The sequence below is a fragment of the Hippichthys cyanospilos genome, chromosome 13 (assembly GCF_059441005.1).
Source record: "Hippichthys cyanospilos isolate Australia breed blue-spotted pipefish chromosome 13, RoL_Hcya_1.0, whole genome shotgun sequence".
NCBI lineage: Eukaryota > Metazoa > Chordata > Actinopteri > Syngnathiformes > Syngnathidae > Hippichthys > Hippichthys cyanospilos.
The window spans coordinates 20,062,027-20,089,250 of NC_142381.1; the positions used below are offsets into that span (position 1 = coordinate 20,062,027).

A 27,224-nucleotide genomic window follows, 5' to 3' on the forward strand; every position below is an offset into this window, starting at 1 on the left:
CTCGCTCAACATTGCGTTCGCTCAACATCAAGCTCTCGCTCGATCGAGACGTCCTGTGTGTGTCCTCATTTCTGCTCACATGTTATGTTTGTGCCACAAAGATAGCCAATCAGAGCTTGTAAAAGCACATTGATTGACAGCTTGGTATCCAATGAGATTGCTTGTTGTCTTCACCAGGAACGAACAAACGAGAGAGCGTCAACACGGACTTGGGCGGGAGAAGGTAGACTTCTTTGAAAACAATGTATGGGCATTGCTTTTAATATTATTATTATTGCTGTATCGTATCATTTGACAGAACTACCTTGTTAGTTTTTGTACTTTAATGATATAAGCCCACCTCCTCCCGCCCAAGTCGATGCGACACACTCTCGTTTGCTCGTTCTGGGCGAACATTTTTCGCTGGAGTTTTCACCTCTGTTCTCACTGGTATTTATGGTAAATTTAGAGGGAAAAAAAACACCTCTCAGTTAAAAATGCATTCTAATGCATTGTGTTACTCTGATTTTTACCAACTAAAATATTGTTATAATGTTTTTTTTCCATGTGTGTAATGATCAGCAATTACACCAAAAAGTAATGCATTACAGTGTTTACGTTTCTTTTGTAATTCATTACTCCCAAAGCTGGTCAGCATCCCATTTACTAACGCGTGGATCGTGTGTGACGTGAATCAAGGTACTTTATCCAAAGCTATTTCAGACCAAATATGAGCCGTTGTAACACACCCAAATATTGATTATGTACAGAATATGTCGTGGGACACATACACGGTGACTGCAGGGCTTTGGGTTGGACGCCCCTAATATGTTCAATCTGCTTGCCAGACTGTAAAGTACCTAATACCTCTGAAGTACCTGACAGGTGTAAGGGAAGGGGGCGGGGGAAATACAACTTGCTCTTATTGTCATAAGCGTACCTCAAACCATTTTCATCTGCACGGGTGGAGCTGGTGTGAGAGCACAGAATAAGCAAGGAATGCCTAGAAAGGCACCATTGCAGGAAAAAAAAAAACACCACATTGGGAGTGTTCAGTGAGACATGTTAAAAGCTCAAAAAAGTTGACTTTTCATGGTATGGCCCCTTTGTATGGAGGACCAAAAGTGACAAAATTCAATAAATAAATGTACCATTCAATCATTAAATAATTAAATGTCATTTAATTAAAAGTGTCATTAATTAATTAATGTTTAATTAATTTATGTAAACGTTTAATTGAATTAATTAAACATTTATTTAATTATTGATACTTTAATAACACGCTGTTGCTTCGTTTCATCCTTTGCTTAACTGTTAAGCTTGCTCGTCAAAGTTTAATGGGCGGGTCCTAACACCTGATTGGTTACGCTGCTTTGTCTTGCAAGGGTAACCAATCAGGTGTTAGGACCCGCCTATCAAACTTTGACGGGCGAGCTAAACAGATAAGCAAAGGATGAAACACGGCCAGTTTTCGGCAATTAGTTTATCTGTCAATCTCGCTCGTCAAGTTAGTGGGCGGGCCCAAAGCCTGTTAACTCAAATCATGTCCAATCCATTACTATGGCCTGAAGAGGTTGGAAACATGGCGGATGCGATGACCGAGGACCTTCGTGAGCTTTCACGACAGTTAGGTAGAGGGATTTTAGACCTTGCTGAAAATGTGGAGGCAGGGCCTGTAGAAAACGATTTTTTTTCAAAGCAAAGTGAAGGAATTGTATTGGCTTGAAGAGCAGGGTAACCAATCAAGGTGTTAGGGCCCGCCCATCAAACTTTGACGAGCGAGGTTGACAGATAAGCAAAGCAAACAGCGTGTCATTAAATAAAAGTGTCAATAAATAAATAAATGTGTCATTAAATAATTAAATGTGTCATTAATTAAATAAAAGTGTCAATAATTAAATACATGTTTAATTCAATGAAACGTTTTTAATGAATGAAACATTTATTTAATTAATGACACCTTTTAATTAATTAATTACACATTTAATTATTTAATGATTGAATGGTACATTTATTTATTAAATTTTGGCACTTTTGGTCCTCCATACATTTGAAGTTCTACATCCAGTACAATATGTGCTTACTCCTTTGCTGCAGGAGGCGACAGAGAGCATCGTGTCTTATGGTCCCATCATTGACCCTAGCAAGAAGAAAATGTATTCTCCCTCGTCTGACTGGTTCCCAGTAGAAGTCAAGTTGTTAGATAAAATCCGCATTTGAAAGCGCGCGTTAGTTACCACACAACGCAGAGATGTTTGCCTCAAGAGCGGCCTGGCGAAGGTGTGGACCTTTAGCAAGAACAGCCTTCAAGCTGCGTTGCGATGGTGAGCCCATTAAAACAAACAAACCAAAAAAACAGTATTGATGTTTTTATAGTTACTACTTCATCAACGAAATCCGAGGCGTCACCAGGGAAATAGTATACGTTGTTCCAGAGTCTGCCACTAATGCCACGCGATGGCAATTTTCACGTTGAAACGGGAAGGTCATTTTCAACAAATATAGTTTGTAATGAGTTACTCCTGCCATACAAATGTGCATACATTCAAGGAAAATAATTACAAAAGAAGTTCAAGGGGCATTAATGGTTATTTGCGTTTCCTCTAGTAAGGATCATAATTCAGTGTGCTACATTTTGTACCGCACACCATATGTGCACTTAAGCGTAGTGATTAAGCAACTCGTGTAAACTCATACTTGTTGTGTCTGACCTTCACCGCAGCAGTGAAGAGATAGTAGCCATCGTGGGTCACGTGGTTAATGTAAGTGACCGTAGAATTATGTGTAGAATGCGTAACTCGAGTCAGTCCTATTTAATCTTTTTTTTTTTTTTTGGGGGGGGGGGTGTCTCTTAAAGTGGTTGCATTATGGTATTTTGAACTTTCCGCAGTTAAATGTATGCACGTTAGGCACTCAAGTAAATGAATTCCTTACCTTATAATCTACTGAAGACTGAAAAATTACCTTCACTGAATGATCAATTGCTAAATACCAGGAGTGGGCGGTCTGTTGTTACTGATGGCCTTTGACTTTTGTCCAACAGACCACCGGACGGCAATTTGTTTCTTTAAAATAACGGACTAAGCTTGACGGAACAGTACATTTCATCTGTCATTTAAGTCTGTCGTAAGCGTCATCATACTGGATGAGGTGATGAACCATTTAAATCTTCCAAATCTTTGAGAAATGTTTAAATTGACATTCACTTGGGAGCCTGAAAGCATTAACACAGTCCAATTAGGCAGCAAACATACTGTACATGCACAATACCAGGAATGACTAGCTGAGTGCTAGCAGATTAAGAGAACAAGTCCTAAATCGTTTGCACCGAGTAACACTTTCTTTTCACAGAAACAGCTGAGAATCCCTGAGGAAGTCAGCGCTTGCGCTGAGTTTCGTAGTCACAATTTCATGAACTGAACAGCATACGGCACATAATTTTGCTCATCTCATTCGTTGTACACGCCTAAAGTAAGACGCCATGTTTAGAATTAAGTAGAAGAGATTTTTGTGTTAATTGGCTTTTTAAATATTATTTATATATGTAGTTGAGTGAAGCATTTCGAAACACCTGGGAGGTGTCAGCATTCAAGTAACTATAGAGTACATTGCATTTCCACTCTTACTCTGGTTGGCTCGTAGCCAGGAAATCCAAGTTAGACAGAAACAAAAAAAAAGGCATTGTCGAGTATATTAAGCTAAGTAAAACCTTGCTTTCTAATTGTAGTGAATGTGACGGATGATTCGCATAGTGATGAAGAAACCAAAGCTTTTTGAACCCAATGGAAATATGTGTTTTTATAAATGCAATGGCTCAGTAAAATAGTGCGTTAATTAAACTGTGTTATTCTAATAAAAATTAAGACGACGTAATGTCAGTGTAAAGCAGATAGTCTTGGCCTAGGAGAAATGAAGACTAGTTGTATCCTACAAAAGAAACAAAAGGCTTCCCCCAACAGAGATCTAACATCGCACCGTAAACAGAAGGCCATCAAAAATGATGTCATTCAGGATTTATGACATTCTGACTTCCTCCTTCTTCAAATGACTGGTGGGTGAAAGAAAGACTTTCAAAGACACTATCACCCCCTCCACACACAAACACACTTGCATTCCCTCAGTGAGACCACATCCCCAATAGTGTATAAGAACTGGATGCAAAAGAAGAAAACATTGTCTCTGTGGCCTTGTTTACTTTCTCACTCCCTATCTGGATTAAATCAATTGTTTCACTATGTTGTGGTATGGCCGATCTTTCAACAAAATCCAACACGCTAGGAACTAGTTTGATGCGTGAAGTTGATGTATGTTCCTTTATACCACTGAATCATTCTGAAGCAATTGTGTTGAAATGGGTCAGTACCTTGAAGCAGTTCACATGAATCTGTGGTGAAAGGCACAACACTGCTTGAAACACTGTATCAATGTGAGACAGTTTTGTCGAAATGGGTCAGTGGTTCAAAGCATTTGACACAATTCAGCGTTGTGAGATCTGCTGAATATAACTATACTGCATTTACATTTGACATTCGAGCAAAGGGTATAAAAAAGTAATACACTATTGTGTCATTTTTACAAAAGGAAAAAAGGAAATTCTTAGGCAACATGATACTGTGATGGTATACGTTATATGACACTGAGACGATATTTGGGTGTTTAACATACAGGGTGTTCCAAAATGTTTGACCCCATTTCATAGGGCAATAATTTTGACAATTTTTGTTGAAATTACCTCAAATTTTCACAGCTTGTGTAGAAACGTTTCATGGTTTTTTTGTGTAACGTTTGGCAGTTCTATCTTTTCGGGTTAAGAAATGCCTTTCACTTTAAAAGAAAAGGCATTTTGCGTGTTAGAGTATGCTCAGACTCAGTCACTGAAGACAGTGCAGTGTGCCTTCTTCACAAATTTTGCAAAAAAGGCACCACTACAAAACAAATTAGGACTTGGCACCATAAATTACAAGAAAAGGGCTGCTTATGCATACCTAAATCAACAGGACGGCCATCAACGTGTGCAGAGTCACAGACGGCGCTCATATTGAACATTTATGAAAATCTGTCATAGAACCAACCAATATTTGTACTTTTCTTTGTAAATTTAACCAAGAAAACATGACCTTCAACATAAAGTGTATTTACTTTCATTAATATCCATCAAGGAGTTTTCTTAGATATGGCCATTTAGAATGGGGTCAACCATTTTGGAACACGCTGTAGTTTTTTTATTCTAACATAAAATAATTTCAACAGCATTGGGTTAGCTCTCCAGTTGTGGAGATAACCCTTTCACATGGCACCGGAGTTGCAGACATATATAAATATATTTTAGGTAGCTCACATATGTATGCATGTACTGTATGTATGTTCTATGTATGTATGTACAGTAGGTATGTGCAGTGTGCAAATGTGCAAATCCAATACCCCTCATGCGCACACGTACGCATTACTGGGTTACACAGGCTATTTTCTGGAGCTTTTAAACATCAATAAACCCGCATCAGCCATTAAAACTTGTCATTATACGTGATGCTTTTAAAACTTAAAAAAATAATTATTCACAAAATTTTGCAAAGGCCAAATTACAAATCACAGTTTAATATAAGAACATCATTTTATTTCTTTACTATTAATTGAATATGAACGAAATAGAATAACACAAACATTCAAAATGAAACAAAAAAAGAAAAGGCTTGCACTCACCAAAACAAAGAGCTGTCACAATCGGTCAGTCTTTTCATTATCCCCCGATTTTTCTTGACCTCTTCAGGCTCTCTTTCTCTACGCACTGTGATGTACAGTGTATCCACTCGGGTGTTCCCAAAAGTTTTTTAAAAGCACTGTAGCGTTTTGAGGAGCTCTCTTTACCCTTGAACTGAGATGTACAATACTGAATATCCACTTTGGTGTCGCCATAAGTTTTTAAAAGCACCGTAGCGTGTGTGTCCCGCCGTGCTTTCGGTGTCTTGTTGCTGCCTTGGTTAAACAATTGAAGTTTGCAAATCCAGTGTAGCTCCAAACACCAAATGGATCCTTTGGAAACAGAGGCATTCCCAGCAGAACTATTTGCCCAGGTTCGCTCACGCCCCTGGTAGCCCAGTCAGAAATATGGCCAAGTTGGGACAGGTTAGCAAATAGCTACGCTACGCCTCTGACGCAATCATCCAAAGCCAACACCGCATAGCTTGCTTTTTGAGCATTGCAGCGCCTTCCTGCATAGACTCACGTCATGTTCAACGTGAGGCCTCTAGATGTCGATCTTATGACTTGATTGCCGATTACAGCTGTCCATTAAGTTATACGGGCTGCTCACATATCCATCTCCGCTTGCCCAGAAGCCCGCAACTGTTGAAGAGAATGCCCTAGCGCGTCCGGGGGCAGGCAGATTACACACAGCCTGGCGACACAAGTTAGCTGAATTCTAATTGGCTAAAAATGCCAACTTAAAACTACAGAAGGAGGGTAATCAAATGGATATGACACAAAACGAACACGATATGGAGAATAATTTTATAAATTAAAAAATATATATAATATGTATATTTAGCAAAAAAGAATTTAAAATGAAATTGACTTTCATAATAGTTATTATAATTATTATAGTTTATTATAGGAATGATAATGATGTCAGGTTATGTTAGGCCAGCAAGGAAGGCCTTGCTGGCTCTGACGGCCTCCCACTGCGTGTATGTAAGTATATATGCATGTATGTACAGTATGAACGCATGTACAGTATGCATGGATGGATGCCAATATTTTATGTAGGATGTGAATGCACAATAAAACTTTGTTGTTGCAAGTTAAACTAATGCTTAATAATTTAATCTTAACCTCAGCCTCCCTCGTTCTCATTTATACGTGCAAGTGCTCTTTTCCTATTGCCCCTCTCTGAACATTGTGAGATTTACTGAGTCCAATTGACAGCACACATGGGTCGGAATAACTCCTCCTTTTTTACAACAAGCGATCAGAACATGGTGATAATTGTGATGCAGTGGAACCTCAAGATAAGAACGCTTCTGTACACGAAATATTCACGTTACGAGTAAAAATTTAGCCAAATGTTTCCCCTTTGACACGGGAAAAAAAATTCAATAGACAAGTGACAGCTCGTATATTCCAAGACAAAGCTTGAAATTCCCGCACACAGTAAACACGCCATACCATTGCACCAATATCCTGCTCTCCCATTGGTCAGAATCTCTCACATTCATTGTGCGTGATGTGAAGACAACACAGGTGAAGGGACATGGCAGCAGTGTTCCCTTTAAGCTGTGCGTGTGCGCAATTGCGCACCTCTCACACATTCTCAGTGCACAAGAAAATCTGTGCTGCGCATAAAACAAAATACAATATAAACATATTAAACAATCTAATATTAGACCTCATCTTATCTGATTAATTAGACCAATAGTACTGTTTTCTTTACCATTTTGCATGGTGACAGCGAATGACAAGTGTCCAGTCAATCATACGATGTTTCACTTACACTATCCATCCAATCAAATGCATTGACAGATACATACATTCCCTGCATATGCTCCCCGTGCAGCTTAGCTAGCTAACAATGCAGTTAAGAAACGCAAATGCTAACCTACCGTAAACGAACTAACAGCGACACATCGACTCACCAAGCCAAAGTAAAAAAGAAATGCGCTTTTTTAAGATGGAATGGCTGTTGAAGTATATGCAAATAGAAGAACAAGCGGTGAAAGTGGGTGAGATTTTTTCTTTTTCACAACTTGTTGCTGGGTTGTCACTGGGCCTCCTCCTGATGGGACATGCCTGAATGCCTGGAGAACCATCTCAACTAGCTCCACTCAACGCGAAGGAGAAGCCGCGCTACACTGAGTCCCTCCCGGATTAACAAGCTTCTCACCCTATCTCTAAGGAAGAGCCCTGAAACCCATTTCGGCCGCTTGTATTATCAAATCAAAATCATCAAATCAAATTTTATTTATATAGCCCTAAATCACCGAAGTCTCAAAGGGCTTCACAGATGAAAAGAGGTCGTACAGAGACATCTTTTCAGTATAAGGTACACAACAGCATCCCCTGTCAAAGCTCCCAGAAGGGGAAGGAAAAACTCAAAAACCCCAATTTGGGGAAAATCAGAAACCTCCAGAAGGGACCACAGGTGGGAGGAGCCCCCTTCCAGGCCCACAGGTTGAAGTGGATGCTGCATGTACCAGACACAGGAACAATATAAACTAGAGCTGCAAGCAGCTATAAAGGGCCCTCGCAGACCTGTGCACGTTGGGGTATGAACAGGTCGGGGTATGAACAAGGACTATGAACGATGAAAAAGTAGTTGTAGATGACTTCAGTGCAGGACTCTTACCAAATATGTAAAATTTAGACAAGGTGGGACAATGTGGGTGGAGTTACTGCAGCTTTTATTGTTCCAATTTTGTGACTTACATTGCCATATAGGCCACACCCACTGTCGAAACATCGTACTGATTTGTGGAGGGCATAAGGCATGGCCACTGGCTTTTCAGAAAACATTTAAGGGATATCACTTCAAGGGGCTCAGCAGAGTACGTAAAAACATGAAGGATTTGCTATATTTTTTGCTGCCACTAGGTGGCGCTCGTACTATGATAAAAAAATAGGCTTGTAGGTGTGTTTCACATTGGACTCCCATCCCATATACGAAGTTTTAAAAATACCAGATCGTCTGGGTCCAATTACAGCAACTTTTACCGTTTTCGCGAGACATCGGATTTTGAGTTGGCATAGAGGCCACGCCCTTAAATGAAAAGTCATAAAAGTTGAGAACCTTAATGTTCCAATGTGTCATAGCTTTTCTGATCATTTTTGAGTTCATTTAGTCAAACAGGCATTTCACAGTACATAAAAGTATAAAAAATGAGATTTTTGTCCGCCACTGGGTGGCGCTGTAAATGATTTGAAAGTTTATCACATAGCTGTATTATTGCATGACTTTTAAAGTCTCAGGAAAGTTTCAGATGGTTTGAAGCTGTCATAGCTGAGTTATTAAGATTTTTGTCACTCTTGGCGAAGGAAGTAATAAACATAATTTGAAAATCCGCCCCCATCTTTTATGTCAAGAGATCTTCACGATATTTGGACTATGTGTGCCCCTCAGTTAGATAATGATTCATGCCAAAGTTGAAGGTAATGGGGTGAATCATTTAAGAGAAAAAGTCACTAGTTTGAGACCAGCTATTGTCTAAGAATGGGACAAAACTGCACATTAAAAAAATTCATAACAATTTTTCTGTACATCCTAGCACATCACTTCCATTGACTTTTTTTGTAGGTCTTACAGTTCTTCATTTGCCTACAAAGTTTCATAGCTGTAGGTCAAACCAAACAGGATTGACTGTAATCTTTCAACTAATGACAATTTTTTGCAGCCACTAGGTGGCGCTAGCTTTAAACTGGAATATTTTTGTCTATGTTCAGGAAAATATTTTGATCCAATGTGTGAAATTGTGAGAAGATCAGATCATCTGGGTCAAATTACAGCAACTTTTACTGGACAGATAAAGCTTCGGAATGAAAATGGTCATAGAGGCCACGCCCATTATCGAAACTTCGTAAAATTTGGTGGAGGTCAGCAGGGCTGTCTAGAGGCTTTTCAGACTTAATTTCAGCTATATTACTTCAAAGGGCTCAGCTAAACACATAAAAAAGTTTAAGAAATGCTATATTTTTGGCTGCCACTAGGTGGCGCTCGCACTATAACAAAAAATACCTTGATAGGTGTATTCCGCATTGGAAAGTTTAGAAAAGATAAGACCATCTGGGACCAAACAGAGAAACTTTGTTCGTTTTGGCGAGACATCAGACTGACATTTTTGTTTGCCACTAGATGGCCTTATAAGTAATTGAAGATTTTTTTAAACACTTGTGTTAAGGGCTTGAGTCTCCATGTGTCTGTGAAGTTTCAGATTTTTCCAAGCTTGTAAACCTGAGTTATAAAGGTTTGTTTCACATGTGGCAAAGTAATCATCAAAGGCATAATATAAAGCCCCGCCCCCAACATATTTGTTGGCGGATCGTCACAAAAATTTGAACAATTGTGCCTCACAGTCAGATAAAACATCACAGCAAATTTGAAGTCGATCGGGTCAAGCGTTTGGGAGAAAAAAGGAGCAGTTTGGGACCTGCAAAAGAGCAAGAACGGGCCAAAAGTGCACATTCAAAAATTCATAACTCTCTTTCTGTACATCTGAGCATATGGCTCGCGCTGACTTTTTTTGTAGAGCTCGAGGTCCTACATAAGGCTGCAAATTTTTGGACCTCTAGGTCAAATGGGCCGGGAGTGAGAGGCTATTTTCCACTCATAAGGCCATTTTGGGGCCAATTACAGGCACTTTTTTCGTTTTGGCGAGTAATCTGACTTTGAGGTGACGTGCAGACTACGCCCATTATCGAAATGTCGTAAAATTTTAAAACCTTAATATTCCATGTCTTAATGATATTCTGACCAATTTTCACTTGTTTTACTCAAACAGACTGAGCACAATACATGAAAGTGTAAAAAATGACATTGTAATCAACCACTAGGCGGCGCTAGTAGGTATTTAAAAAAATTTTTTTCAAAAGTGTTAAAGACATAAGTTTACATGTATCTATGAAGTTTTAGATTTTTTTAAGCTAGTACATCAAAGTTATTAAGGTTTTTGTCCCTCTTGGCGAAGGAAAAATTGAACACATAATTTGAAGCCACGCCCCTATCATATATGTCAGCGGATCTGCACCAAATTTTGTCCACTTGTGGCCCTATGTGTGAATATGGACCACAGCAAATTTGAAGGCGATTGAGTAAAGCGTTTAGGAGAAACAAGGAGCAGTTTGGGACCTGCAAACGTGCAAAAATGGGCCAAAAATGCACATTCAAAAATTCATAACTCTTTTTCTGTACATCTGAGCACATGGCTCGCGCTGACTTTTTTGTAGGTCTCTAGGTCCTACATATGCCTAAAAATTTTCGTAGCTCTAGGTCAACCGGGCCGGGACCAGGTGCACTTTTTCAACCTTAGGTGGCGCTGCAGAGCCATTTTTTTTGCATTGTTTTGGGAAACACAAAAATATCAAATTTTTCACCGGGCCCGACGAATGTGCAAATTTTGGTGACTTTTCGTGCATGTTTAGGCCCTCAAAAATGGAAAAGCGCTGCACAGTAAATAATAATAATACAGTCGGCCCCCGGCTTACGAGCACCCTGATTTACGAACAATTCGCCTTACGAGCGTGGATCAGGGTGATTTTTGTCCTCCGCTTACGAACAAACCTCTCGCCTTACGAGCAATTCGACATGCCGGCCATTAAGTTGTAGAAATGTTCTCGTTTATTTGCGTCAATAAAATCAACAGTAGCGACATTATCAATCATCAATAGAAACTTGTGGCAGTAACGTGAACGCTATTGGTCTTACAACGTCACACTGACTGTCTCACTCACGGTGTCTAAATATATTACCATTTAAGTGTAGTGTTTGTACAGCTAAAGGGAAAAACAGCTGACATGAAATTAAATGTGCCGATTGCAGGACAAAGAATTGTCATTGGTTTAAATGTGTGTTTTTTTTAAAATTAATTGTCAATACATTCCAACCGTTTAAAAAAAAAAGTGCGAATAATTATCAGTCAGTCACGGAGATGCGAATATGCTATTGGTCGATTAAGGTCACCCGGTCTCACTCACGGAGATGCTATTTGCCGGCGTCACACGTCAATCACAGAAATGCCGATATGCTATTGGCCGAACGCCTTTATCTAGCTTGATGGGACAGGATGGAAGGAAGGAGAGAAAATTTGTGAAAAACGGAATGTTGTGAAGACTTTGCAAACTTTATCTGTTAGACATAGCTTCTAAAATTACTAGCAGCGGTAAAGAAAGAAATAAGAGGATGATGTTTTAGTATCTGTGTGATTTGCACCCTGACTGAAAGAGTTACTGTAACACTGTAAGACCAATAGCATATCTATCACCGTGTTAACTTTGAGCGTTGGACTCTGCCCCCCTCTGCTTACACCCAGATCAAGTCTCGTCGTTTCAAAGGTAAAAGCTATTTATCCATTGTATTTATTATATAATGCAAGTGTACAGCAGATTATATCACTCAATTTTAATATATGTATACAGTGTGTCGTTTTTACCTAAGGCTTCGGCGCGCGTTGCACGCATTCACGAATTAACATGGGTTTGGATTGCCCGCTATACGAGCAAATCGAGATACGAGCGTAGCCGCTGAACGGATTAAGTTCGTAACCCGGGGGCCCACTGTAATAATAATCTGGAGAAAAACAAGAGGGCTCTCGCAGCGGTAGCTGCTCGGGCCCTAATAATAATAATAATAATAATAATAATCTGGAGAAAAACAAGAGGGCTCTCGCAGCGGTAGCTGCTCGGGCCCTAATAATAATAATCCGGAGAAAAACAAGAGGGCTCTCGCAGCGGTAGCTGCTCGGGCCCTAATTACAGAAAACATATTGTGCTATATAGTGCAGTGATGTCTTGACAGCAGGCAAAGCCATTGGGCAGGAACCATCCCACATTCCAGCCAGGTGGACCGCAGACGGCCGAACTCCTAACCCGTGATGGTCGACCAGCGCAGGACCCAATGGAGGCGGTCAAGTCAACCCTCACCATCTAGCTAGCCCCCTCTCCCAGCCGGAAGAGGGGGGCAGGAAGAAAGAAAAAAGAAGAAGGCTGCAGACAGGCTCAATTAACTAAGTGCTTTTGAATATAAATGTGTTTTTAGTTAGGATTTAAAGATTTCTACTGAGGTGGCTGCGCGAACTTCCATAGGTAGGGCATTCCATACTACTGGCGCGCGAATGGAAAATGCCCTTGATCCCGCAGACTTCTTTTTAGCCCATGGGGTCGATAGCAAACCGGCATTTTGTGAACGAAGTTGTCGGGACGAACCTAATGCTGAATGCCCTAATGATAAGATTTCTGCTGAGGTGGTGTTGATTAAGGAAAACAGCCCTGCCTCTTTAATCAGTAAGACTAGTGACAAAGTGCCTAGGCGAAATATTAATATCAATATGCGCACTGTAGTCGTCGACAATCGAATTCCTACTTTACTAACATCGCGACGAGGTTTTAATTACTCAAAATATAGAGCAAGCCCCAGCCATAAAAATCTTGTTGGTATTAGTACTACCAACACGAGGACTCAGAATAGTCCGGGAAAAATGTCCCAGTTTAAATTCGGCTTCATAAATATTAGGTCACTCGCTTCAAAAGCCCTTCTTGTAAATGATCTTATTACAGATCAAAATCTTAACGTGCTTGGTCTCTGCGAAACCTGGCTAAAACCAAATGAATTCTTACCATTAAATGAGGCCTCACCCGCAAACTTTGTGGGCTCACATGTTGCCCGTCCTTGTAAAAAAGGGGGGGGTGTCGCCCTAATTTCGGAATCTGATCTTAGGCTTAGCACGAGCACGAGTCACACTTTCAAGACATTTGAGGCTCTCGTTATGCGATCGAGCTCCTCACCACCATTTTATGTGGTAGTTATTTACCGTCCTCCTGGCCCATACTCTGGATTCTTAGATGAATTCCCTGAACTTATGGCTGACTTAATAACTCACACAGATAATATATTAATTATGGGTGACTTCAATATTCATATGAACTCCCCATCAGAGCCACTTACTGTAGCTTTTCAAGCAATAATCGATGCATTTGGTTTTACACAAATAATAAAAGCAGCAACACACCGGAATGGTAATATCTTAGACTTAGTGCTAACCCGTGGCCTAACTGCCTCAAACGTCATAATTCTGCCACATACTAACGTTATGTCTGATCATTATCTTATAACATTTGAAGTCCTAGCTCAGTGCGGTCTTGTTGTCCACAACCAAGGCTTTAAGAGCCGTGATATTAATTCTTCAACGACTGCTGCACTTTCTGAATTACTGCCTTCCGCAACAGCTGCCTTTCCGTCTTTCACTGGCTCAGTCGATAAGCTCGCGAATGATTTTAATTCGGTTCTTCTAAATTCCCTAAACTCTATTGCGCCGCTGAAACTTAAAACTCGTCCGAAGCGGCGCACTCCGTGGTTTACGGAGGAAACGCGTACGTGTAAACTGTTAAGTAGACAACTTGAGCGTAAATGGCGAACAACTAAACTTGAGGTTTTCCGTCAGGCCTGGTGCGATAGCTTGCTGAAATATAAAGAGGCTCTTAGGCTAGCAAAAACTAATCACTTTTCCAAAATGATTAGTCTTAATAAAAACAACCCAAAGTATTTATTTGAGACGGTAGCGCAGCTAACACAGCAGCAGCAGGTTAATCAAAATTCCCTCCATTCAGCACACGATTTCATGCAATCCTTTACTCAGCGGATTCAGCTAATAAGGGAAGAAATAAAAAAGGCAGCGCCGCTCACCACCTCAACTGTGATTGTTGATGCTAGTTCGGACAATCAGGTTCATGAAAGTCTGGCTACCCTGTCCCAGTTTGATTTAGTATCCCTGGAGTGTCTTACACAACTGGTTAATGCAGCAAAGCCGACGTCCTGCATGCTCGACCCGCTTCCAGGCAAACTCGTCAAAGAGTTGTTCCCGATCTTGGGGTCGTCTGTCTTGAATATTATCAACCTGTCACTCTCCTCTGGCATTGTACCTGAAGCTTTTAAGACGGCCGTCATTCAACCATTACTTAAGAAACCACACCTAGATCCTGAAGATCTCGCTAACTATAGGCCAGTGTCACACCTTCCGTTTATCGCCAAAATTCTTGAGAAAGTTGTAACACAACAGCTTAGTGATTTTATGATAGACAACAATAGATTTGAACTCCTTCAGTCAGGTTTTAGGGCCAACCACTCAACTGAGACAGCCCTAGTAAAAGTGACGAATGATCTTCTCTTAGCCTCGGATTCCAACATCTCATCAATATTATTACTGCTTGATCTTAGTGCCGCATTTGACACTATTGATCATCATATTCTTATAGAACGTCTTAGATCATGTGTTGGTATCTCGGGATCAGCACTTTCTTGGTTCAGATCTTACATCCTGGGAAGGACGCATAGTGTCTCTTATGGCGACGCGATCTCTGAGTCTTTCTCCGTCTCATGTGGTGTCCCGCAGGGGTCAGTACTTGGCCCCTTACTGTTCAACATCTACATGATTCCTCTCGGCGATATTATACGTAAACATGCTATTAGTTTTCATTGCTATGCTGATGATACCCAACTCTATATGCCCTTAGAAATAACGGATCCGTGCAAGTGCAGTAAATTGGAGGCTTGCCTTGCCGAGATTAAACAATGGATGTCTTCCAATTTTCTGCTTCTCAACCCTAATAAAACTGAGATGTTATTTATTGGCCCTGCTCATCATCAGCACCTGCTTAAGAATACCACACTGAACCTAGAAAACTGTATTATTTCCCAAAGTAGTTCTGCAAAAAATCTCGGCGTGATATTTGACTCAACTCTCTCCTTTCGAACACATATTAATAACATGACAAGAACGGCGTTTTTTCACCTCCGCAATATAGCTAAAATTCGCCCTATTCTTTCTCTTAGCGATGCAGAAACATTAATTCATGCATTTGTTACGTCGCGCCTAGACTATTGCAACATTTTGTTTTCTGGCCTTCCCATGTCTCACATTAAAAGCCTGCAGTGTGTACAGAATGCAGCGGCGAGACTATTGACAAGGACGAGAAAGTTTGATCATATTACTCCGATTCTAGCTGACCTGCATTGGCTTCCAATACACGTGAGATGTGATTTTAAGGTGTTGTTAATTACTTATAAAATTTTACACGGTTTAGCTCCTTCCTATCTCGTCGACTTAGTATCACCTTATGTTCCGTCCCGACAACTTCGATCACAAAATGCCGGTTTGCTATCGACCCCACGGGCTAAAAAGAAGTCTGCGGGATCAAGGGCATTTTCCATTCGCGCGCCAGTACTATGGAATGCCCTACCTATGGAAGTTCGCACAGCCACCTCGGTAGAAATCTTTAAATCCCGACTAAAAACACATCTATACTCAAAAGCATTTAGTTAAATTAGCCTGTCTGCAGCCTTCTTCTTTTTCTTCTTTTTTCCTGCCTCTTCCGGCCGGGAGAGGGGGCTAGCTATATGGTGAGGGTTGACTTGACCGCCCCCATTGGGTCCTGCGCTGGTCGACCATCACGGGTCAGGAGTCTAGCCGTCTGCGGTCCACCTGGCTGGAATGCGGGATGGTTCCTGCCCAATGGCTTTGCCTGCTGTCAAGACATCACTGCACTATATAGCACAATATGTTTTCTGTAATTTATATTGTTTCTGTGTTCGGTACATGCAGCATCCACTTCAACCTGTGGGCCTGGAAGGGGGCTCCTCCCACCTGTGGTCCCTTCTGGAGGTTTCTGATTTTCCCCAAATTGGGGTTTTTGAGTTTTTCCTTCCCCTTCTGGGAGCTTTGACAGGGGATGCTGTTGTGTACCTTACATTGAAAAGATGTCTCTGTATGACCTCTTTTCATTCTGTGAAGCCCTTTGAGACTTCGGTGATTTAGGGCTATATAAATAAAATTTGATTGATTGATTGATTGAACATATGGTGATACTAAGTCGACGAGATAGGAAGGAGCTAAACCGTGTAAAATTTTATAAGTAATTAACAACACCTCAAAATCACATCTCACATGTATTGGAAGCCAATGCAGGTCAGCTAGAATCGGAGTAATATGATCAAACTTTCTCGTCCTTGTCAATAGTCTCGCTGCTGCATTCTGTACACACTGCAGGCTTTTAATGTAGGACATGGAAAGTCCAGAAAACAAAATGTTACAATAGTCTAGGCACGACGTAACAAATGCATGAATTAATGTTTCTGCATCGCTAAGAGAAAGAATAGGGCGAATTTTAGCTATATTGCGGAGGTGAAAAAACGCCGTTCTTGTCATGTTATTAATATGTGTTCGAAAGGAGAGAGTTGAGTCAAATATCACGCCGAGATTTCTGCTTACTTTGAGAAATAATAGAGTTTTCCAGGTTCAGCGTGGTATTCTTAAGCAAGTGCTGATGATGAGCAGGGCCAATAAATAACATCTCAGTTTTATTAGGGTTGAGAAGCAGAAAATTGGAAGACATCCATTGTTTAATCTCGGCAAGGCAAGCCTCGAGTTTACTGCACTTGCACGGATCCGTTATTTCTAAGGGCATATAGAGTTGGTTATCATCAGCATAGCAATGAAAACTAATAGCATGTTTACGTATAATATCGCCGAGAGGAATCATGTAGATGTTGAACAGTAAGGGACCAAGTACTGACCCCTGCGGGACACCACATGAGACGGAGAAAGATTCAGAGATCGCATCGCCATAAGAGACACTATGCGTCCTTCCCAGGATGTAAGATCTGAACCAAGAAAGTGCTGATCCCGAGAAACCAACACATGATCTAAGACGTTCTGTAAGAATATGATGATCAATAGTGTCAAATGCGGCACTAAGATCAAGCAGTAATAATATTGATGAAATGTTGGAATCCAAGGCTAAGAGAAGATCATTCGTCACTTTTACTAGGGCTGTCTCAGTTGAGTGGTTGGCCCTAAAACCTGACTGAAGGAGTTCAAATCTATTGTTGTCTATCATAAAATCGCTAAGCTGTTGTGTTACAACTTTCTCAAGAATTTTGGCGATAAACGGAAGGTGTGACACTGGCCTATAGTTGAAGAGATCTTCAGGATCTAGGTGAGGTTTCTTAAGTAATGGTTGAATGACGGCCGTCTTAAAAGCTTCAAGTACAATGCCAGAGGAGAGTGACAAGTTGATAATATTCAAGACAGATGACCCTAAGACCGGGAATAAATCTTTGACGAGTTTGCCTGGAAGCGGGTCGAGCATGCAGGACGTCTGCTTTGCTGCATTAACCAGGTGTGTAAGACACTCCAGGGATACTAAATCAAACTGGGACAGGGTAACCAGACTTTCTTGAACCTGATTGTCCAAACTAGCATCAACAATCACAGTCGAGGGGTTAAGCGGCGCTGCCTTTTTTATTTCGTCCCTTGTTAGCTGAATCCGCTGAGTAAAGAATTGCATGAAATCGTGTGCTGAATGGAGGGAACTATGATTAACCTGCTGCTGCTGTGTTAGCTGCGCTACCGTCTCAAATAAATATTTTGGGTTGTTTTTATTAAGACTAATCATTTTGGAAAAGTAATTGGTTTTTGCAAACCTAAGAGCCTCTTTATATTTCAGCAAGCTATCGCACCAGGCCTGACGGAAAACCTCGAGTTTAGTTGTTCACCATTTACACTCAAGTTGTCTACTTAACAATTTACACGTACGCGTTTCCTCCGTAAACCACGGAGTGTGCCGCTTCGGACGAGTTTTAAGTTTCAGCGGCGCAATAGAGTTTAGGGAATTTAAAAGGACCGAATTAAAATCATTCGCGAGCTTATCGACTGAACCAGTGAAAGACGGAAAGGCAGCTGTTGCGGAAGGCAGTAATTCAGAAAGTGCAGCAGTGGTTGAAGAATTAATATCACGGCTCTTAAAGCCTTGGTTGTGGACAACAAGACCACACTGAGCTAGGACTTCAAATGTTATAAGATAATGATCAGACATAACGTTAGTATGCGGCATGATTGTGACGTTTGAGGCAGTTAGGCCATGGGTTAGCACTACATCTAAGATATTACCATTCCGGTGTGTTGCTGCTTTTATTGTTTGTGTAAAACCAAATGCATCCATTATTGCTTGAAAAGCTACAGTAAGTGGCTTCAATGGGGAGTTCATATGAATATTGAAGTCACCCATAATTAATATATTATCTGTGTGAGTTATTAAGTCAGCCATAAGTTCAGGGAATTCATCTAAGAATCCAGAGTATGGACCGGGAGGACTGTAAATAACTACCACATAGAATGGTGGTGAGGAGCTCGATCGCATAACGAGAGCCTCAAATGTCTTGAAAGTGTGACTCTTGCTCGTGCTAAGCCTAAAATCAGATTCTGAAATTAGGGCGACACCCCCCCCCCCCTTTTTTTACAAGGACGGGCAACATGTGAGCCCACAAAGTTTGCGGGTGAGGCCTCATTTAATGGAAAGAATTCATTTGGTTTTAGTCAGGTTTCGCAGAGACCAAGCACGTTAAGATTTGAATCTGTAATAAGATCATTTACAAGAAGGGCTTTTGAAGGGAGTGACCTAATATTTATGAAGCCGAATTTAAACTGGGAAATTTTTCCTGGACTATTCTGAGTCCTCGTGTTGGTAGTACTAATACCAACAAGATTTTTATGGCTGGGGCTTGCTCTGTATTTTGAGTAATTAAAACCTCGTCACAATGTTAGTAAAGTAGGAATTTGATTGTTGACGGCTACAGCGCGCATATTGATATTAATATTCCGCCTAGGCACTTTGTCACTAGTCTTACTGATTAAAGAGGCAGGGCTATTTTCCTTAATCAACACCACCTCAGCAGAAATCTTATCATTAGGGCATTCAGCATTGAAACAGTGTGTGGATTGCAGTGACCTAGACTATATATGCTATGTGTGTCGTAGCAGTCCAGCCTAGTGCCGGTTAACTCTAGCCTTAACGACTCCACACCCGTTCTAGCATGCTCGCTACTCGCCTGCGACCCGACATGCTCTAATGTGGGAAGTCATGGAAGGCTCAATGTCTAGAAAGAGTGATGGCGCCTTCCCAGTTAGGGTGAGGGCCATCCATCCTCAGCAGGTCGGGCCGGCCCCAGAAAGAGGGCCAATTATCTACAAACTGGAAACCCTGCTCTCTACAGAAACTAGCCATCCACCGGTTAAGCGAGAATAATCTGCTAAACCTCTCATCATTGCCTCTCGCAGGCAGAGGGCCAGAGACAATAACTCGATGCCGACTCATCTTTCTAGCGAGATTACAAGTCCTAGTTCAAAGATTACAAAGAAATTCTTCTTTGTAATCTCAGACTGCCTCATTCTAGTACCGTTGGAGCCGACGTGTATCACTATGTCCGAGTATCTAGTGTTGTTTGCACTAGACTGGTGTCTAGCCCTCTTGCGTGTCAGCTCCCTAAGGTTAGCTTCAATGTCGGGTGCTCTGGCCCCAGGGATACACATTACGGTGGCTGGCGTTTTAAGCTTGATGTTACGGGTGATGGAGTCCCCTATAACTAATGTGCGGGAGCCAGTAGACTGAGATGGAGTTTGCCTAGCGAGGGGGCTAAACCGATTATGCGTCCAAACAGGCTCACCGCGGCTAGCAGGCTTCTTAGGGCTAATGCTAGCCGGACTAGCGGGTAGGCTACGACCCGCACTAGCCGATGCTAGCGGCATTGCGGGAGGGCTACGGCCCGCATTGTCACTAGCAGATGTGTCCGTCTGATCTACGATTATCAGACTACTCTGCTCTAGTTGACGCACACGGCCCTCTAGGAGAGAAAGCCTCTCCATGAGAATAACGCAGGTGTCGCAAGTGACAGATGAGGTGGAGGTGCACGGAGCCATGCTTACCTTAATACAGCTGAGCAAAATACTTACGCTAGCAGAGCTGCACGAGGACGAACGGAGCTAGCTGTTCAGAGAAACGGCGAATCACTAGCTATCGAAGAATGGAAGCAATCCTCAAAAATGAAGGAAAAAGAAGAAAAAAAACACAGAACACAGGTCCAATGGGTGGTGGTAAAAATAGAAAAAGAAAAATATCGTTTGTCTCTCCAGCTAAGGCTAAAACAGCGACAGCAGCAAAACACTCCCCCGGAGTATCCCGCTTCTCATTATTTCAATCATGACCCACAGCTCGTGACCATAGATGAGAGCAGAAACGTAGATCGACCGGAAATAGAGCGCTTTGCCTGGCGGCATAGCTCGGTGGTAGAGTGGTCGTCTCCCAGCCAGAAGGCCGTGGGTTCGATCCCCTGACCATCAAGACCATGTCCAAGTGTCCTTGAGCAAGACACTGAACCCACACTTGTTCCTGATGCTGCGTCATCAGGAGGTAAATGACTAGTTAGTGTAAAGCGCTTTGAGTACCTAAGGTTGAAAAGCGCTACATAAGTGAAAGTCCGTTTACTGGTACAGAGTCCATATTGCATTACCAATCCGCCTCTCAATCTCCTGTTCCATGGTACCCTCACTCACAAATAAGACCCCAAGATACTTGAACTCCTCCAATTGGGGCAGGACCTCATCTGTGACCTGGAGAGGGCAATCCACCCTTTTCCAATTGAGGACCGTGGTTTCAGATTTGGAGGTCCTATCTTCATCCCAGCCACTTTACACTCTGCTGTGAACCACGCCAATGAGAGTTGGAGATCACGGTCTGAAGAAGCCAACAGCACCACATCATCTGTAAATAGCAGAGATGCAATGCTGAGACTCCCAAACCAAACCTACTCAACGCTTCGGCTGCGCCTAGAGATTCTGTCCATTAAGTTAATGAACAGAATTGGTGACAAAGTGTAGCCTTGGTGGAGTCCAACCCCCACTGAGTATGGATTCAGCTTACTGCCGGCAATGCAGACCAAACTCGTAACATCAGTGATACAGGGACCAAACCGCCTGTATCAAAGCGTTCGAAACCCCATACTCCTGAAGGACCCCAACAGAACTTCCCAAGGGACATGGTCGAATGCCTTCTCCCAGTCCACAAAATATTTTATATGCCATAATCAGAGTATTGCGTTAAGTCAGTAAATCAGAACAACAGAATTTCTCAAGCATGGTTGTATTTTCTATTTGACAATGGCGAATTTTAATCTGACATTATAACAGGGGTGGCCAAGTTTGGTCCTCAAGAGCCACAATCCAGCCTGTTTTCATTGTGTCTCTTCAACTAACACACCTGATTCAAATGATTAGCTCATCAGCATGCTTTATGCTTTGCACAATCCTGATAACGACGCTGATTTGACTCAGGTGTGTTGGTTGAAGAGATACATTGAAAACAGTCTGGATTGTGGCTCTTGAGGACCAAACTTGGCCACCCCTGCATTATAATCTACCGATTTGCGCTGACTGAAGGTTTTTAATGTCGTGAAATATGAATATATTTTTACTTTTAACCCAACCTCTTTGTTCAATGGCATCAGCCCTATCCACATATTATATATATATATATATATATATATATATATATATATATATATATATATATATATATATACTGTTAATAGGTGTGTGTGAGAGAGAGAGAGAGAGAGAGAGAGAATTTAGAGTGTCCTGTTCACCTGCTATGATTTTGGGAAATGTGTGAGGAAGCTTGTAAGAGTAACCACGCAAACTCAGGGAGAACATGCAAACTCCAGACCGGAAGTCCTGGGGAATTTGAACTTTTGTCCCTGAACTGTGAGGCAGATGTGCTAACCACTGCGTCACAGAGCTGCCATTTTGAGTAATTGTTTATCCAAATTGATTTTGTGTCTTGTTTTTCCAGGTTTACAACAAAGGCAGATGTCATCAATGTACGGCGTCACTGGGGAAAACATAGTTTACGCTGTACTGTGCGGTGGAACCTTAGTTGCTGCTGTATCTTATGTGAGTGGTCGCATTCCTTTTTCAACATTTGTGTATTTACCATCTAACATGCAGTGGCTTCTAATGTCAAACACACCTCAGTTTGTTAGGATTTCTCATTCCACACTCAAAACATTTTACCAAAGCCCTCTTAGTAACATTTGAACTTTGAGAATTACTATTTTGTTTGTGCTTTTGGTAATTCAGTACACATTTGAGATGGCCCTTGTACTGAACTGAAGCAGTAGCAACAAATTATTCACAAGGAAAGCAATGCTGATCTTGAGGGTCTTAACATGCACGGACATTCATGAAACTGCACTATCATTAGATCTGGCAAAATCATCAATATTTTATTAGTTTTTTGAGCAATTACTCCACAACCCCCCCCCCCCCAAATCCCACACTTTATTTTATATAGTGATATTACAATCATGACTTGAAGACATCTACATAATAATAATTTGTCATCAATGTAGCGCCACTCGATGGTGACATAAAAATGTGACTTTTTACATTTGGATGCAATGTGCCAATGCTATTGAACAACTATACTACAACTGCATTATTTTCAGCACAAAACCTGAAGACATCCATCCATTTTCTATAGCCACTTATTCTCACAATGGTCGCAGGCTTCCTGGTGCCTATTCCACTTCAGGCAGGTAGGCGGGGGACACGCTCAACTGTTTGCCAGCCATGCAGTGCACACAGAGACGAACGCTTCACAAGAACACCACAAAGATTTATTTTGACCAAATTGCCTAATGCATTCTTCCCATGGGCTCACCACCTGTGGGATTGGCCACATGGGTCGGGTGCTGCGTGAGGCGCTGGCCAAAGTGGAGGCCTTGGTGCTCTGATCCCTGGCTGCAGACATTTGGACATTTCCACCAGTATTCCCTGGGGATGACCCAGGACACACTGGAAAGGCTGTGTCTCGCAGCTGGCCTGGGAAGGCCTGCGGATTCTCCCGGGGGAGCTGGAAGAAGTGGCTGATCCCTGGAAGAAGAGGCTGTCCTTTACTGTCCTCTTTGGTGGAGGAATTTGTGAAAGCGCTCTTGGAAACACTCAAATATCTGTGAGAAACTTTCATCTTATGTCAAGCATCACAATTATCTTTTTGGTTACATTCATATTGTCTGTAAAGTAGGTGTCCCAACAGTCAGAGCCATTAAGGTGCCACAGCCTGCAATGTTTATTGCAGAAAGTATGAGAAGGACAAGGAAGATGATAGGACCCTATTGTCTTTACTGTTCTTTGAAGCCTCAGCCACAGGCTCCCTGGCACTGACCAGATTACCATCCCTTAACGGATGTTATCACAACAATTTAAGAGTTTGTGAGAGGTTAACTCAAACATTCGTTCGGAGGACATTAATAAAGATTTACTATATGATGTATATGAAAATTCATAGTACAGTGAGAAAGTAATGATTTTGGTAGGCTTAGTGTATGTGCAAAGTTTTATGAGTTTGTGAATGTAAGACCCTCAAAACCCTGCATTACATACATTGCTGTGAAGTGTTATTTGTTAATGCCACCACGGTTTCCCAGAACACCTGTTCCACACTGCTGAAGAAAAATTCGAGAGAAAACACTGATATTTGTATTTATTTACACTGTATATGTGTTAATTTTGTGTTGTGCAATCAGGATCCTGTAAAATTGTTATTATTCTCAGACTGTGTAATTTTTCTGCCCAGACACTGAATACTGTGTCTACTGACAGTACCAGATACAATGATCGTATTTCTGAAATCAATGCCAGACCCAAGACAGAATGGACACCTAAACCATTTCCTCCTAAGAGTAAGTATTTGTACCCCACCATGGCATGTACAATGGAGTGTACTGTGTTACCACATATATTTGCATTTTGCTCTATAAGAAGGCCTCTATTTCCAGAATACTTTAGAATCTATTCTCCATTACTTGGTGAAAAATTCACCTCTTCAATCTTGTGTGATTAGGCTTAGCTCTGTCTAATATAGTAATATGATTACATTGGTACCATTTAGCATTCCGGTGCCAGGGAACTTAAGCAAGGGGTGGAGCATCATTTGGACAGCCTTGCCTAATCGGGCATGTGGTAATTAGGCAGTTACAACACCTTATTTTTTATGGGAAGCGTCAATTGCCCGGAAAATTTTAGTAATTACAGCAATGGCTGGCCCAATTTTATGAGCTGAAATATAAGCCCCCAAAGTAGGGCTGCACAATCAGTTGAATTTTAATCGAGATCAAGATATTGGCTGCCACGATTAATGAAGATGATCCTCTGTGATATTAAGAATTTAAAAAATCAAACACTTTTTTAAATTACAAGACAAACTAGAGCTGCAAGCAGCTATAAAGGGCCCTCGCAGACCTGTGCACGTTGGGGTATGAACAGGTCGGGGTATGAACAAGGACTATGAATGATGAAAAATTAGTTGTAGATCACTTCAGTGCAGGACTATGACCAAATATGTAAAATTTAGACAAGGTGGGACAATGTGGGTGGAGTTACTGCAGCTTTTATTGTTCCAATTTTGTGACTTTCAATGCCATATAGGCCACAGCCACTGTCGAAACATTGTACTGATTTGTGGAGGGCATAAGGCATGGCCACTGGCTTTTCAGAAAACATTTAAGGGATATCACTTCAAGGGGCTCAGCAGAGTACATAAAAACATTAAGGATTTGCTATATTTTTTGCTGCCATTAGGTGGCGCTCGTACTATGATAAAAAAATAGGCTTGTAGGTGTGTTTCACATTGGACTCCCATCCCATATATGAAGTTTTGCAAACATCAGATCATCTAGGTCCAAATACAGCAACTTTTACCGTTTTGGCGAGACATCAGACTTTGAGTTTGCATAAAGGCCACGCCCTTTAATGAAAAGTCATAAAAGTTGAGAACCTTAATGTTCCAATGTGTCATAGCTTTTCTGACCATTTTTGAGTTCATTTAGTCAAACAGGCATTTCACAGTACATAAAAGTATAAAAAATGAGATTTTTGTCCGCCACTGGGTGGCGCTGTAAATGATTTGAAATTTTATCACATAGCTGTATGACTTTTAAAGTCCCAGGAAAGCTTCAGATGGTTTGAAGCTGTCATAGATGAGTTAAGATTTTTGTCACTCTTGGCGAAGGAAATATTAAAAATAATTTGAAGCTCCGCCCCCATCTTTTATGTCAAGAGATCTTCACGATATTTGAACTATGTGTGCCCCTCAGTTGGATAATGATTCATGCCAAAGTTGAAGGTAATGGGGTGAATCATTTAAGAGAAAAAGTCACTAGTTTGAGACCAGCTAATGTCTAAGAATGGGACAAAACTGCACATTAAAAAAAATCATAACAATTTTTCTGTACATCCTAGCACATCACTTCTATTGACTTTTTTGTAGGTCTTACAGTCCTTCATTTGCCTACAAAGTTTCATAGCTGTAGGTCAAACCAAACAGGATTGACTATAATCTTTCAACTAATGACAATTTTTTGCAGCCACTAGGTGGCGCTAGCTTTAAACTGGAATATATTGTTGTCGATATGTTCAGGAGAATATTTTCATCCAATGTGTGAAATTGTGAGAAGATCAGATCATCTGGGTCAAATTACAGCAACTTTTACTGGACAGATAAAGCTTCGGAATGAAAATGGTCGTAGAAACCACGCCCATTATCGAAACTTTTAAAAATTTGGTGGAGGTCAGCAGGGCTGTCTAGAGGCTTTTCAGACTTAATTTCAGCGATATTACTTCAAAGGGCTCAGCTAAACACATAAAAACGTTTAAAAAATGCTATATTTTTGGCTGCCACTAGGTGGCGCTCGCACTATAACAAAAAATATGTTGATAGGTGTATTCCGCATTGGAAATCCATCAAATATATGAAGTTTAAAAAAGATAAGACCATCTGGGACCAAACACAGCAACTTTTGTTCGTTTTGGCGAGATATCAGACTGACATTTTTGTTTGCCACTAGATGGCCTTATAAGCAATTGAAGATTTTTTTAAACAAATGTGTTAAAGGCTTGAGTCTCTGTGTCTGTGAAGTTTCAGATTTTTCTAAGCTTGTAAAGCTGAGTTATAAAGGTTTGTTTCACATGTGGCAAAGTAATCATCAAAGGCATAATATAAAGCCCCGCCCCTAACATATTTGATGGCGGATCGTCACAAAAATTTGATCAATTGTTCCTCACAGTCAGATAAAACATCACAGCAAATTTGAAGTCGATCGGGTCAAGCAGTTGGGAGAAAAAAGGAACAGTTCGGGACCTGCATATGAGCAAAAAGGGGCCAAAAGTGCACATTCAAAAATTCATAACTCTCTTTCTGTACATCTGAGCATATGGCTCGCGCTGACTTTTTTGTAGGGCTCGAGGTCCTACACAAGGCTACAAATTTTTGGAGCTCTAGGTCAAACGGGCCGGGAGTGAGAGGCTATTTTCCACTCATAAGGCCATTTTGGGGCCAATTACAGCCACTTTTTTCGTTTTGGCGAGTCATCTGACTTTGAGGTGGCGTGCAGACTACGCCCACTATCGAAATGTCGTAAAATTTTAAAACCTTAATATTCCATGTCTTAATGATATTCTGACCAATTTTCACTTGTTTTACTCAAACAGACTGAGCACAATACATGAAAGTGTAAAAAATGACATTTTAATTAACCACTAAGCGGCGCTAGTAGGTATTTAAAAAAACTTTTTTCAAAGGTGTTAAAGACATAAGTTTCCATGTGTCTATGAAGTTTTAGATTTTTTTAAGCTAGTACATCAAAGTTATTAAGGTTTTTGTCC

At 41.1% G+C, this 27,224-nt stretch overlaps 1 protein-coding gene across 4 annotated transcripts in view; it reads left to right on the top strand.

Moving 5' to 3' along the window:
• Positions 1–1,414: 1,414 nt before the first annotated feature.
• The window catches only part of mgarpa (mitochondria localized glutamic acid rich protein a), a 77,137-nt gene continuing 51,327 nt past the window's right edge, over positions 1,415–27,224 (top strand). For 3 of the 4 annotated variants that reach the window (XM_088431489.1, XM_088431490.1, XM_088431493.1), the window contains exons 1-3: positions 1,415–2,303; positions 22,354–22,454; positions 24,139–24,244. In XM_088431489.1, coding sequence (XP_088287615.1) covers positions 2,231–2,303; positions 22,354–22,454; positions 24,139–24,244 — 280 coding nt within the window. In that variant the 5' untranslated portion in view covers positions 1,415–2,230. Of the gene's footprint in view, positions 2,304–22,353; positions 22,455–22,903; positions 23,515–24,138; positions 24,245–27,224 lie in introns of those variants that run through there. The other variant, XM_088431492.1, reaches the window with a different exon arrangement.